Here is a 13806-nt window from a genome sequence, read left to right as displayed (position 1 = left end):
AAGCATCTCATTCAGCACCTCATCTATGAGGTTTTCTTTGGGCAGCATGAATCCCTCCCTCAGATTGTGTTGCTGAATACTTGTAAAAAACACTATAATAGAATTTGTAAGTACTGCTGTTACTTATTAGCCCTCCAATTAGACTGACTTCCATCAGAGCAGGATTGGGTCATAATCAACTTTGTATTTCCAGAAACAAACTCCATGAGAGGGTGAAGGGTATGTACTCAAAAAAAAAAAAAAAAAAAAAAAAAAAAAATGCAGACAGAACACAGATCTAACATTTCTTTTTCCACAGTACAGTTTGACACTAGAAAACATTATAAAATAAACATAAATATGGCTTCTACAATGAAGCAGTTTGTAGAATATATTGAATACTATAGATTTAAGAGTTCTGGTAGGACATAAGCTACATATGACTAAAATAGAAAAACAGTTATAATACTATCACATAGTATTGTCATTTTTCATTGTTCTGAAACTGTTCATAACCATTTAGGTTGACTGTAATCATAATAATGGCAATCATTTGCTTTAAAAATCAGAAATAATGTAAAGTATATAAAGTATATAAGGAAGTTTGGTCCTAGCTCATGGGTGCCCAACTGGAGTCATTTTGGAGGGCTGTAAAACCACGAATTATGAGAAGATAGAAGGTACAGATTAAATAATAAATCTATTTATTATTAGAAATTGGCTTATAGGAAATCTATCATATAAATCTAGTTTTAGATTTTAGACCACACAAGAACAAGAGAAAAAAAATCAGCGTCAAGTAAACAGTTCTTGCTTATAGGTCTTGCTGCCTCCAAACCAGGAATTACATTAAATTGTGCTAATGCAAAAAAAAAAAAAACAACAACAAACAAACAAAAAAAACAGAAAAATAAGCTACTTTCAAGTTTCAAGTAAACAACTGTTTGGTTTTTCAAGATTTAAAAAGATAAAATGAGTTTCAACACATTACACAAAGACAGTGAAGCTGTTTTTTCCTAGCACATGTACGATGTACTAATGTGCTATGTGCATTATTCGAACTAAAAAAAATTTAGGTCAAAAAAACATACCTTTTTAAAGCATCTTTTGCTCCACTTCATAGGTTTCTGCAAATTATATTTTCCCCAAACATGAACACAACATTTGATCTATTCATTTATTTTACTTTATAAGGAATTGATAGAAATATAAATGTACATATGCCTAAAAAGTGGCTATCCTACATATGACAGCCTAGAATTTACTAACTCCATAGGTTTTCTGGATATTTCAAGCACACATTAAAACAATTACAGAGAGGACATACATTTATGATTTATGCAAATTAAGGCACATCAATTACAATCTATTTTTTTAAGTTAGTTAAAGAATCTTCATTTATAAAAATTCAAAATATGTCCAAACTCAACTTTTTAGTAGGAATGTTAGTTTGTTGGGTTTGGCCATCTTTTCTTTTTTCACCTTGAAGGTCAAACATGAAACAATGAGGAATGTAGGTCTTTGTAAAACACATAAATACCTGTAACATTTTGAATCATTTGGCCCTTAAAAATATTGCTTAACAAGTTAAACTCAGCTTAATTGTAGGCAAATGCAAGTATACCCAAGACTGGACTATTTTAGTCTGCTTTTGGCTGCAGATTGAACTTCTGTGGCTGGAAAAAATGTTCTTCAATAGCACTGACCAGTTCATTCAGTTCCTTCTTCAATTGCTCAGGATCACTGGAAAATAAGGGGGAAAAAATCCAGGTCAAGGGATTGTTCCAAAGCACAGTTTAAATGCTCCCCCTACACTGATCAAGTGACACGAAAATACAACCTTAAGAAGAGGACTAAAAAGGAAAAAAACAGAACTCCAGAGACTTAAGCATGGAACGTATCTGTTGACTTAGACAAAACACCCCGTGAGACAATATGCATTATTATCCCCAAAGATTTTTCCAAGGTCTGAACCACAAACAAAGTTATCCTTTGCTCTTCTCATAAGAATTTGTAAGAAACACAATTTTTGGCCTAGCATCCCTAAAAGATCTGTAATATTTGTACCTAAGGGTGTAGAGAAAACTTTCATGATGTCAGTTGCCATTAAATCCTGCTAAACTTTTACAAACATCTGTGTTAACTCCTCAGTCTCCCAGAACACAGACATTCATGATGATGTCTGCCCTCAAACTACTAGCATCTAAGCTACAGCCTTGTCTATAAGGCCTTTCTAGAGTGAACAGCGATGGGGAGCCTCCGGGTGGGTGTGAGGAGTCAAACACCAAGAAATCAGACCCCTGTGATCATATCATAAAGAAACTATTTCTTGAACCAAACAGTCACAACTAAAGTATAAACAAAAATCTGGGGAGATAAATCCCTCCAAGAAAATCAAGTTTTCAGGGCTGTGGGAAACATTCATTCATATACAAACATTTGAAAGGTAAGTGACAGATAAAACTGACTTGCAGTTAAAGAGGTTTCCAGCATCTTCAGTAGCCTAGTGTGAGTACTCTAAGTACTTAACACCAAAAAGTTAAATTTAAAAAACTAAATCCTTTGTACTTTCCATTACTTCACACTCTTCATACCATCTTTAACATACGCAGAGTTTAATAGAAATCTCTACAATTAGTTAAAATCATTTCAACATTGTAATAGCTAAACAGCATTTTAACAGCTAAAGCAATCCATTTCATTGTAGACATTAATTCTGGCTCTATACTTACTAGCTCTGTGCCCTTGGGCAAGTGGCTTGGCCTCTCTAAGGCCCAGATTCCTCATTTGTAAAATTGGGATAAAGACTTTACCTTCTCAAGAGAGTTGCTGTACAGATTGCGATAAATTATATAAAGCAACTAGCACTGAACCCAGCCCAAAGACCTCAATAAACGTAGCTATCATTATAATTATTTTTATCCCTACTGGCAACATATAAAGTAATTATGCTTTTTAAGTATATATGAATTATATCAGTTTTCTTTTCCTTCTCCATAAATGTGCTTTGAAGAAAATAACAGTTCTCAGGAAGGCATGTAAGCTAATCATTTTTTAAAAGTATACTTAAAACTAAAACTCAGTGAAATTACTGATTACTAATTTAGTATTCAAGTTTATTTCTTAATCATGACATGAGTGAACATTATGATTCATGTATATACTGATATAATGTTTTTGATATTGCATTTTATGTGTGAAAAAGAAATCAGTACCACAGTGTAAAATTCAGTGGTACGATTCTTAAAACAAAAGTTTTGTGTTACTATTCTCCATCCTAATCAATAACTGTTTCATTTGTTAAATTAATGTTTGAAAACACTTCATAACATCTTTAAAAATAACAGGACACATCCTATAATCATTTAAGCCAGGGATTCCTGTTTCTGAAAAGTCTAAATCTAGATGGATCTCTTTATCGGAATGTTTAGGAAAGTATCATGCATAATTAGGCATTTATTTTTCTCTAATCATGAAAAACCATTTAAGCTAAATGACAAGTAAATACAATGCAGTGTTCTTGATTTGGTTATAAATACAGAGAAAACAGCTATTTTGGGGACTTTTGGGAATGTCTGAATTTATGTGTCAATTTGGCTAGGATAGTGTCTCCAGTTATTCAAACACTAATGTTGTGATGCTGTGAAGGTATCTTGTAGGTGTGATTAGTATCTATAATCAGTTGATTTTAAGTAAAGGAGATTATCTTAGACAATGTGGATGGGCTAGATTCTATCTGAAAGGCACTGGGAATGGAACTGAGGTTTTCCTGAAGAATTCCACCTGTAGATGGTAACTTTAACCCATGCCTCAGAGTTCCAGGCTCCCTTTCTGGACAGCCTCTGGATTTCAGACTTGCGGAGCCAGCCCCCATAATCAATTGCACAGGTTGATTCCTTGCAAACAATGTCTTAATAGATACATTCTACTGCTTCTGTTGGTCTACTGGAACCCTACCTAGTACCATTATTATCTGTTTGCCTTAATATTAAGAGAGTGTTCTTAAGAGATGCATATTAGGAGTGAAGTATCATGAAGTCTTATGATATGTCATGAAATATCACAGAGTCTTTCAAATGGTACAGAAAAATCTCAAATACATAACATATACGGTGAGAGAGCAAATATTGCAAAATGTTAGCAATTGCTGAGTCTGGATTGGGGTCAAGAAACTGTGGTTCATGTAGTTTTACTGGAACACAGCCATGCCCATTCCTTTACGCATATGGCTGCTGTCTGACTACATTAGCAGAGCTGAGCAGTGGTGACAGAAACCCCATGTCTGCAAATCCTAAAATATTTACTATCTGGCTCTTTACATAAAAAGTTTGGTCTGAGTGAAGGGTACGTGGGTATTCATTGCATTCTTATTCCAACATTTCTGTAGGTTTGAAACTGTTCAAAATAAAAAGTTGGACAAAACTAAAGACATCTCCCCCAAGAAAAAAATATTTTTAAAGGAGCACATACTTGAATAGGATTTTCCATCTTAGTTGAAATTCTATAATTGAAATCCATGACATAAGGCATATTCATAATATTTAAGCTTTTCAGGAAAGAAGGAAATCTTAGTCAAGACTAAGGCTCACGCCTGTAATCCCAACACTTTGGGAGGCTGAGGCTGGCGAATCACTTGAGGCCAGGAGTTTGAGACCAGCCTGGCCAACATGATGAAACCTTGTCTCTACTAAAAAAATAAAAATAAAAATAAATTAGCTGGGTGTGGTGGTGCGTATCTGTAATCTTATCAGGAGGCTGAGGCACAAGAATCACTTGAACCCCAGAGGCGGAGTTTGCATTGAGCCAAGATTCCACCACTGCACTCCAGCCTGGGCAACAGAGAGAGACTCAGTCTCAAAAATAACCAAAAAAACAACAAAAACTTTATTGCTGTTGTACGTTAGGTATGCTGGTGCCTTGCTTAAGCCCTGACCACATATCCATCGACTGACATAGTGCTGAATATCCCATTTAATAAATGGAAACAACGTTTCAATGAATATAATAAAAGGACAAATTTTCAAGGGTTTTTCACGAATTTATAAGCTAATATTTGAATTTAAGTCCGCTCAATAAGCCATGTGAAAAATGTTAATACCATAAAGCCCTAAACATTTAAATAGTGTTATTATTACAAAGGAAAGCTTTCCGAAATATAAGATATATTTTCATCAGATAATGAAAAGCAGTGGACAAGATATAGAAAAAACAGATCCTTAAGTTGGACTGTTTAGTTGGAATGTCCATTTCCTTTTAAAAGAACGAAACATAGAAACAAGAAAACACTAAATAAGAAAGAATTACAAAAAAATGTTTACCAAAAACTATATGCAATATAGCAGCAAAGAGCTTACTACCTAATGCACACGAAAACAAGGTTCTTGCATAATACTACAATAAAATATTGGTAATCCAGAATTGTTAGAAAATGAGCTTTTATATATGTTCACTTAATAGTTGAGTTTTTGCGCTTTAAGCACAAAAAGGTTTTGAATGGGAATCCATAGTGAAAATATATTACACAGTCCCATGACTTCTTAAATATCTCTTTATTGAACATCTTGACATTTGAGAGCCATAAGCATGACTGTGTTGGACTGGAGCTGTATTCTGGGCTCATTTGGGTGTAGAACGCAGTTTCCCTCATGATAAACTCATGGAATGGTGAGTTTTCTAAGTCCTTGTGTCCATGTTTTCTAGTTTTGTTTTGTTTTAATATTTCCTTTCGTGCTATCAGCAGTCACTTCTCCTTGCCTAAGAAAAGTTTGCTATAATTTCCCATTCCTCTAATTTGCTACATTTAATCTGCTAATAGCTTGGCAATTTAAGATGCTCAGGAATTTTCATCTGCTTTTATTTGCGTAAAATTCAAGTTTGATTCACAAGGCTGGAAAAACTCTTCTACGAGCAGAGCTTTGGTTTGTCTATGTTGTCACAATTACCTAGACGGGTGCTGTTTACTACAGTGGCCATTAGCCACACGTGGCTATCAAGAACTTGAAATGTGGCAAGTGCCACTGAGGAACTGAATTTTTAATTTTATGAAGTTGAGTTAATTGAATTCAAGTTTTAAAACTGATACTTGATTCAGTTACTAGAAAACAAGTATGTTTAGAATATTCTGCATATTAAAATCTACTTTGTCTACTCTAAATTTTATTAACTCTACAGATCAAGCATTTCTGATAAAAACGGAGCATTCGAATTGAGATATGCTCTAAGTGTAAAATTACTGAATCAATTTTGAGGACTTTTTTCCAAAGGGAAAAAAAAGAATGTAAAACATCTCATTAATAATATTTACACTGATTACATGTTGTAATAATTTTTGGATATAGTAGGTTACGTAAAATATATTATTGAAATTAATTTCACCTGTTTCTTTTTACGCTTTTAAAAGGTGACAAGTAGAAAATCAAAATTGCACCTGTGGATTGCATTTTAGTTCTGTCGGACAGCACAGACTTAATTCACTTTTTACAAAAACTTTTCCTGATTTTCAACTGTATTCTGAATAGGGAAATGCTGGTTAACCGCACGTTGGATAGGCATGAAATATCACACTGACACACACTAAGGACATGCACTGAGCTTGTTAAGGTGCAAAATGTTAAGTTGTTGCAGAGTGACCAACTCAAACACTTTACCGAGGTCATAGACACTTGAACCTGAAGCTACCAGCCCATCAGCTCTTTGGTAGCAACGGCTCTCTCTGGTGAGGCTCTCTGCGCCCCCGCTGGAATCCAGCACAGACCTGTGTACAACGGGTACTCAGAGATACTTCTTGAATGCATGTGGAATGGATTATAATTTATTTTATCAGAGACATGGGAAGACTGAAGTTTGAGAAAAAAAGAAAATCTCATTGGTGTTAGCCACCAATTGAAAAGTGTTTAGAAAAAGGCACTTTTATTACTATACTGAAATAAGGATAAAATTTTCCCATACAAAGAAATTTAGGACAAAAGTAAAAAAGTAAAAAGTAAGCTTTTCCCTGGATGCTCAGACCGACTGTTAATATTACAATATTGGGGCAGGTTCTGAAATAGGATTTCTAATTAAATTACCTATTAGGAAGATGGAACATTTTACTTGGCATTTGAATAGAACCAGTTAGGAAGTCTGGGGGATAAAAATCACACCACCTGCCATCCACATCATACCTGTTTCCAGGTGGGGCACACAGCTCTGCATAGTACTTGATTTTGGGCTCTGTCCCACTGGTGCGCATCGTGGCCACGCCTCCATTGGCAAAGGTGAAGGTGATCATTTGGCTGCTTTTACTAGTGGGAAGAACCTAGGAATTAATGCACACATTATAAATTTAAATAGTAACATTCTGGCCTAACCAATATCTTCCCTTGCATAAGTAAGAAAATAAATGCCAAACATTTCTTTTCTATTGGTTAGAAAAGAAAAACATTTTGGAGGAAATCAGAAAATGTACTCCACATGAATGAAATACTAAATGATGGTAATTTACGAAAATGTGGTCTACTAAATGGAATACTATTCAGCCTTAAAAGAGAAGGAAATCCTGTCATTTGCAACAATATGGATGAACCTGGAAGATATTATGTTGAGTGAAATAAGCCAGGCACAGAAAAACAAATGCTGCATGATCTCACCTATATGTGGCATCCAAAAAGGTTGAACTCACAGAGGCAGAGAGCAGAATAGTGGTTACCAGGGACTGACTGGGGGAGGTGGGTGAGGGTAAGGAAGGGGGAGTTTGGGGAGACGCTGGTCAAAGGGCATAGAGTTTCAGTTAGAAGAAAAGTTCAAGAGATCTATTGTACAATACAGTGACTATAGTTAATAATGATGCACTACATACTTGAAAATTGCTAAGAGAGTAGATTTTAAGTGTTCTCGCTACAAATACATGATAAGTATGTGAGGTAATATATGCTAATTAAATTGATTTAGCCATCACAATGTACACATTATTTTAAAACATCAGATTGTACATCATAAATGTATACAATTTTTATTTGTGAATTAACATAACTAAATTAATTTTAAATAAAGAAAATTAAGTAACTTTGTGTATTAGCTTTTACTTCCCTAGTTCTATTGAAGTTATTAAAGTTTTATTAAAACATATCATTTCATAAGATATAGACTTAAATAGATTAACACAACAAAAAAAAAAAAACCCAAACTAGATCATAGTTACTGTTACAAAGTGAATCTTTGCAAAGAAAATTCCATAAGGAGCTTTTTTTTTTTTTTTTTATATAAATAAAGCTTTCAGGCTGGGCGCGGTGGCTCATGCCTGTAATACCAGCACTTTGGGAGGCCAAGGAGGGCGGACCACGTGAAGCCAGGAGTTGGAGACAAGCCTGGCCAACATGGCAAAATCCGGTCTCTACTAAAAATACAAAAATTAGCCAGGCATGGTGGCAGGCGCCTAATCTCAGCTACTCAGGAAGCTGAGGCAGGAGAATCACTTGAACCCGGGAGGCGGATGTTGCAGTGAGCCGAGATTGCGCCATTGCCCTCCAGCCTGGGTAACAGAGGAAACTATGTTGAAAAAGAAAAAGAAAGAGAAAAAGAAAAGGAAAGGAAAAAAAAAAGCTTCTATAAGAAAATAAATGCCATATAAACTTACTGGTTAGAAAAGAAAATGGTCTCGAGGAAATGGTTTATTTATATTTGATAGGTCCCAAAACTCCATTAAAACTACAGAAGTACTTTCAATAGCAGAAACACACGGGCAAAGAGACAAAGAGGAGGTAGCAGCTGATAGGGCTGCCAACCCAGCACACAAGTCAGAAAACAGATGGAGGCACAGAACTGGTATGGTGGGACCCAGAGAAGGAAATCTGAGTACTTGCGGAAGGAGACATGAGTGAGAACCAAAGCAAGGCACTCTGCAAAATCCTGGCCAAGCTCAAGAACCAGAGGCACCAGGTACTGCGAAAGGCAGATGTGAGGCAGGGGCGGAAAGCAGGAACAGCGTCTGAAAGAAGCTCAACAGCGTCTGAAAGAAGCTCTTAGACTCTGGTTCCTTGCCCTGAGCCCACACCGTCACAGAACCACCTCTTCTCTATTTCTGCAGGAGATGGTTTAAATTCTCTGCAGATTAAATCAGAAACATTCAGGAGTTGGGGAACCTGGGCAGGGCATGATGAAAACAGAGGGATCAAGTAGAAGCCCTCCGGCTGACACCCCCAGCTCTGCCCCAGTCATGCCTCCAGGGCCTTGGCATCTCATCTTATAATCCTTGGGTAGGTGATTAAGGTCTCATTAAATCAGACAGGGGATCCCCTTATAAAGCTAACTTGCTACCAACATCCTCCGCGTGAAGTATGTCATTTGATCTGCATATGTACACAGAGCTTCCAATCAGTTCTTAGGTGCCCAAAGGATAATTAAGGATCATCAGACTTTTGGGGAAAGACATCAGATAAAAGACAAAGTCCAAAACAAACAGAATAAAAAGAACTTGGTGGAAATGAAGAAAATGTAGGGGAAAAAGAAGATGTATATTTTTAAAAAACTATAATTAGGTCTATAATCCTTAGAGAGATAAGATATTGTTTACATTAAAAAATATATCACCCTGGGCAACACAGCAAGATCCTGTGTTACTAAACTAAAAACCTTAGCCGGGCATGGTGGCACACACCTGTAGTCCCGGGTACTCAGGAGGCTGAAGCAGGAGGATCGCGTGAGCCCAGGAGATCAAGGCTGCACTGAGCTATGATCACGCGATTGCACTCCAGCTTGGGTGGAAGAGCAAGACCCTGTTTCAATAGGACACTATTTTTAATAAATTAGAGAGTTATAACTGAAATAGCCAACAGAGGCGCTGAAAGCTAAAGCTAAGGAAATCTCCCAAAAAAACAGAAGAAGAAAGAAAGAAACAAGAAAAGTAGAACATCAGTCTTCGAGAGCCAGCATCGAAGAACTTTTCAAGAAACGAAAAACTGAAAATACAGGGGAGGTGGTTATTTCAAAAAACAACCAATTAGCTCCCTTTCTTGACACATAATCTAGAAAACTTCTCAGAACTAAAATAAATGATTCTACAGACCAAGTATCTAGAAACATGAATAAAAAGGGACCTATACTATAGCATATCACTGTGAAATTTTAGAACCTGAAGCTTAGAGAAAAGTTCCTAAAATCTTCCCAGAGGAAAAAGCAAACAAAACAAGTTTTATGATAAGGACTGAATAAGTATGGCATCAATAACCTTACATGCAGCATACAGTAGGCCTTAACTATCTGCTGAAAAAGGAAGGATGGGAGGCTCAGCAGCAATGCTGGAAGCCCAATAATAATGGAGCAATGCTTTCAAACTGTGAGTCAATGAAGTGTGAGGACAGAATAAGACATTTTCAGACCTAAATGCCACCAAAAACTTACTATCCAACAACTTGTTCTCGGAAAGCTATTAGAAGATGTGATCTAGGAAAATAAATATAAAAAGAGGAAGCCATGAGGTCTAGGAGCAAGGGACACAACCCTGGAGAAGGGCATTCCCAGGATGACAGCTGTGCACCCAACCAAGAAAGCAGCTGGCCCAGCCAGGTGGAGGAACCAGGAGGGTGGCCATTGGACATGGACCAGGAAAACCCTACTGAGAGGCATTTGATGGATTTGGGAAAAACTACTGACAGGTAGATAGAAATCCAGGCAAATGGAAGAACAAAGCAACTATTACTACATGAATTAAGGCAGGTGCAGTAGCTTACGCCTGTAATCCCAATACTTTGGGAGGCTAAGGCAAGAGGATCACCTGAGACCTGCCTGGGGAAACATAGGGAGAGACTCCTCTCTCCAAAAAACAAAAAAAAACAAACAAACAAAAAAAAAGCTGGGCATGATGGCATACCCTTGGTTCTAGCTACTCAGGAGGGTGAGGTGTGAGGATCACTTGAGCCTGGGAGGTCAAGGCTACAGGGAGCTGTGATCATGCCATTCACTCCAGCTTAAGTGACTAAGTGACACAGCAAGACCCTGTCTCCGAGAAAAAAAAAAGGTACAGGAAATACAATTCTCTATACAAATTAGGGAAACCTAATCAAAATACACTACTTAGCTAGCAGGCAACGGCAGTTACTAGTCATAATAACAAAAGCATGGAATCTGATTTAACCAAAAGGTGTGGCATAAACGTACTGTGAGGATGGGGAGAAGACGATTATTAAATATAGAAATTGTAAGAACTAAATCTTTATCTCAAAAATAGAAAATCAACAAATTGTAACGCTGGTGTATCACAACATCACTATATGAACACATGCTTTACAAATGTGGTCTTGGTGGCGTGGCAATGAGATGGCAGGGGTGGGACTGCCATGTTTCATCATAAGCGTTTTCATATTGTTTCTGTTTTTAAAATATGCTGTGTGCCGATGAAAATGAAAAACAGAACAAAGTAAATATCAAAGAACGTGCTAAACATCTCATAAGAATATTCTTACTTTCTTCCCGCAACCCCCTGACATAGTTAGCAACACTCTTCTGCTACCTTTGGGTCCTTTTGTCTCCAGTGTAGGATCTGCATGGTGTGAAGAATGCAAACTCAGGCTTTACAGCCAACAGCTCCCACACACTCAGAGAACAGAGTAAACTAACTAGAAAACAAACAGTGGTTCTCAAAGTGAGGACCAGTTGCATCAGTACCACCTGGGACCTTGTTAGAAATGAACATTTTTGGCTCCTACCCCAGACCTACTGAATCAGAAAGTGCAGGTGTGGGCTCCAGCACTGTTTTCGCCAGCCTTCTTGGTTACTGATGCTCCTGCAAGTGCGAGAACTGACAGGGAGAGAATGCTGGATCCTGAGACAGAAAACCCAGATTCTCCCTGGACCACCCCCAACTAAGCTCTGTGACCACAGACAGGTTCCACACTGCTGAGCACTTATTGCTTATTGCCTAAGGTGCTAAATGACCATAAAGGTTTTGATGACTTGTTCCTCTTTTTTTTTTTTTTTTGAGACAAAGTCTTGCTTTGTCATCCAGGCTAGAGTGCAGTGGTGCAATCTCAGCTCACTGCAACCTCTGCCTCCCGGGTTCAAGCAGTTCTCCTGCTTCACCCTCCTGAGTAGCTGGGATTATAGGTATATGCCACCACACCCAGCTAATTTTTGTATTTTTAGCAGAGATGGGATTTCACCATGCTGGCCTTGAACTCCTGACCTCAAGTGATCCACCTGCCTCGGCCTCCCAAAGTGCTGGGATTACAGGTGTGAGCCACCGCTCCCAGCCTAGTAGAATCTCTTTTAGTTCTAGCCTATGGTTTTTAACTTACCACGCCCGGCTAATTTTTGTCTTTTTTAATAGAGACCAGGTTTTGCCATGTTGGCCAGCCTAGTCTTGAACTCCTGACCCTCAAGTGATTTGCCCACCTCAGCCTCCCAAAGTGGTGGGATTACAGGCATAAGCCACCACACCCGGCTTCCATATATTTTTTATAGCTTATTTATAATCACGCCTAAGTGCCTAAAATCACTTTCAGTTAATTGTATGATTAAATAATTTGTTCAAATTATTTTAAAAGATAAATAGAAAAAAGGTTGGTTGAGAAGAGAAGACATTACTTACAGCTTTCTTATCAGGCTGGCTATCATCATAGCCAGTTGTAAGGTCCCTAATGGCAGAAATTTCAAATTTGCCACAAGCTTTTGGATAATTATTTTTTCCATCGTAGTTTCTGAGGTTTTCAAATAATTTCTTAATGGTGTCTTGATCATGGCAGATAAAATAGGAAGCTTTAGTAATATGGTAGCCATACCTATCAAACAAATACAAATTCATGCATATGAGGAACAAATACTTTTGTAGGGTGGACACAGAACATGTACCAACCAGTGTATTCTAAAATAAATATGGCTGGGCGTGGTGGCTCACGCCTGTATTCCCAGCACTTTGTGAGGCCAAGGTGGGCGAATCACCTGAGGTCAGGAGTTTGAGAACAGCCTGGCCAAAATGGTGAAACCTCGTCTCCACTAAAAATACAAAACTTAGCCGGGTATGGTGGCAGGCACCTGTAGTCACAGCTACTCTGGAGGCTGAGGCAGGAAAATCACTTGAACTCAGGAGGTGGAGGATTCAGTGAGCCAAGATTGTACCATTGCACTCCAGCCTGGGCAACGAGAAACTCCGTCTCAAAAGAATAAAATAAAAATAAAAATAAAAATAAAATAAGTAAAATAAAATAAAAAATAATAAAATAAATGTAATAGCCATAACTGACTCCAAAGGAATAATTTTTACAAGACCATTAAAAAAGAGGGCCAGGCCAGGCACAGTGGCTCATGCCTGTAATCCCAGCACTTTGGGAGGCTGAGATGGGTGGATCACCTGAGGTTAGGAGTTCGAAACCACCCTGGCCAACATGGTGAAACCCCCAGCTACTAAAAATACAAAAATTAGCTAGGTGTGGGGACGCCTGTAATCCCAGCTACTAGGGAGGCTGAGGTAGCAGAATTGCTTGAACCCGGGAAGCAGAGGTTGCAGTAAGCTGAGATCATGCTACTGCACTCCAGCCTAGGTGGCAGAGCCAGACCCCGTCTCAAAAAAAAAAAAAAGAGAGGTCCAACAATCTACCCCAGGGATCACCAAATGACTGCCTGGTCTTCCACCTGCATTTGCACAGACAGCCACGTCACACCCATCACTTTCTGTATTATGTCTGGATGCTTATGCACTACATAGGCAAGGCAGAGTTGAGTTATTGCTACAAAAAATAAATAGATGTATTATGAAGACATTTAATCTTTTTTGACATCGGACACTTAAAATCACGTTCTTTTATGTTGTCATTTGTTAAGAATTAATGCAATCAGGAATAGTAATTACTAAGTGGT

At 37.7% G+C, this 13806-nt stretch overlaps 1 protein-coding gene across 4 annotated transcripts in view; it reads right to left on the bottom strand.

Annotated features, from left to right (window-relative positions):
• Nucleotides 1–1142: 1142 nt before the first annotated feature.
• Nucleotides 1143–13806, bottom strand: part of PGM2 (phosphoglucomutase 2) — a 35249-nt gene continuing 22585 nt past the window's right edge. For all 4 annotated transcript variants that reach the window (XR_010586785.2, XR_012434774.1, XM_045392238.3 and 1 more), the window contains 3 exons: nt 12542–12731; nt 7143–7276; nt 1143–1722 (listed from right to left, as the gene is read on the bottom strand). Coding sequence is in view for 2 of the 4 variants with exons in the window: in XM_045392238.3 (XP_045248173.2) it covers nt 1620–1722; nt 7143–7276; nt 12542–12731 (427 nt within the window). In the remaining 2 variants the exon portion in view is untranslated. The remainder of the gene's footprint in view (nt 1723–7142; nt 7277–12541; nt 12732–13806) is intronic.

This window comes from Macaca fascicularis, chromosome 5, assembly GCF_037993035.2.
Source record: "Macaca fascicularis isolate 582-1 chromosome 5, T2T-MFA8v1.1".
NCBI lineage: Eukaryota > Metazoa > Chordata > Mammalia > Primates > Cercopithecidae > Macaca > Macaca fascicularis.
The sequence above is the reverse complement of the archived record's forward strand: the minus strand, read 5'-3'. Positions and strand labels throughout refer to the sequence as shown.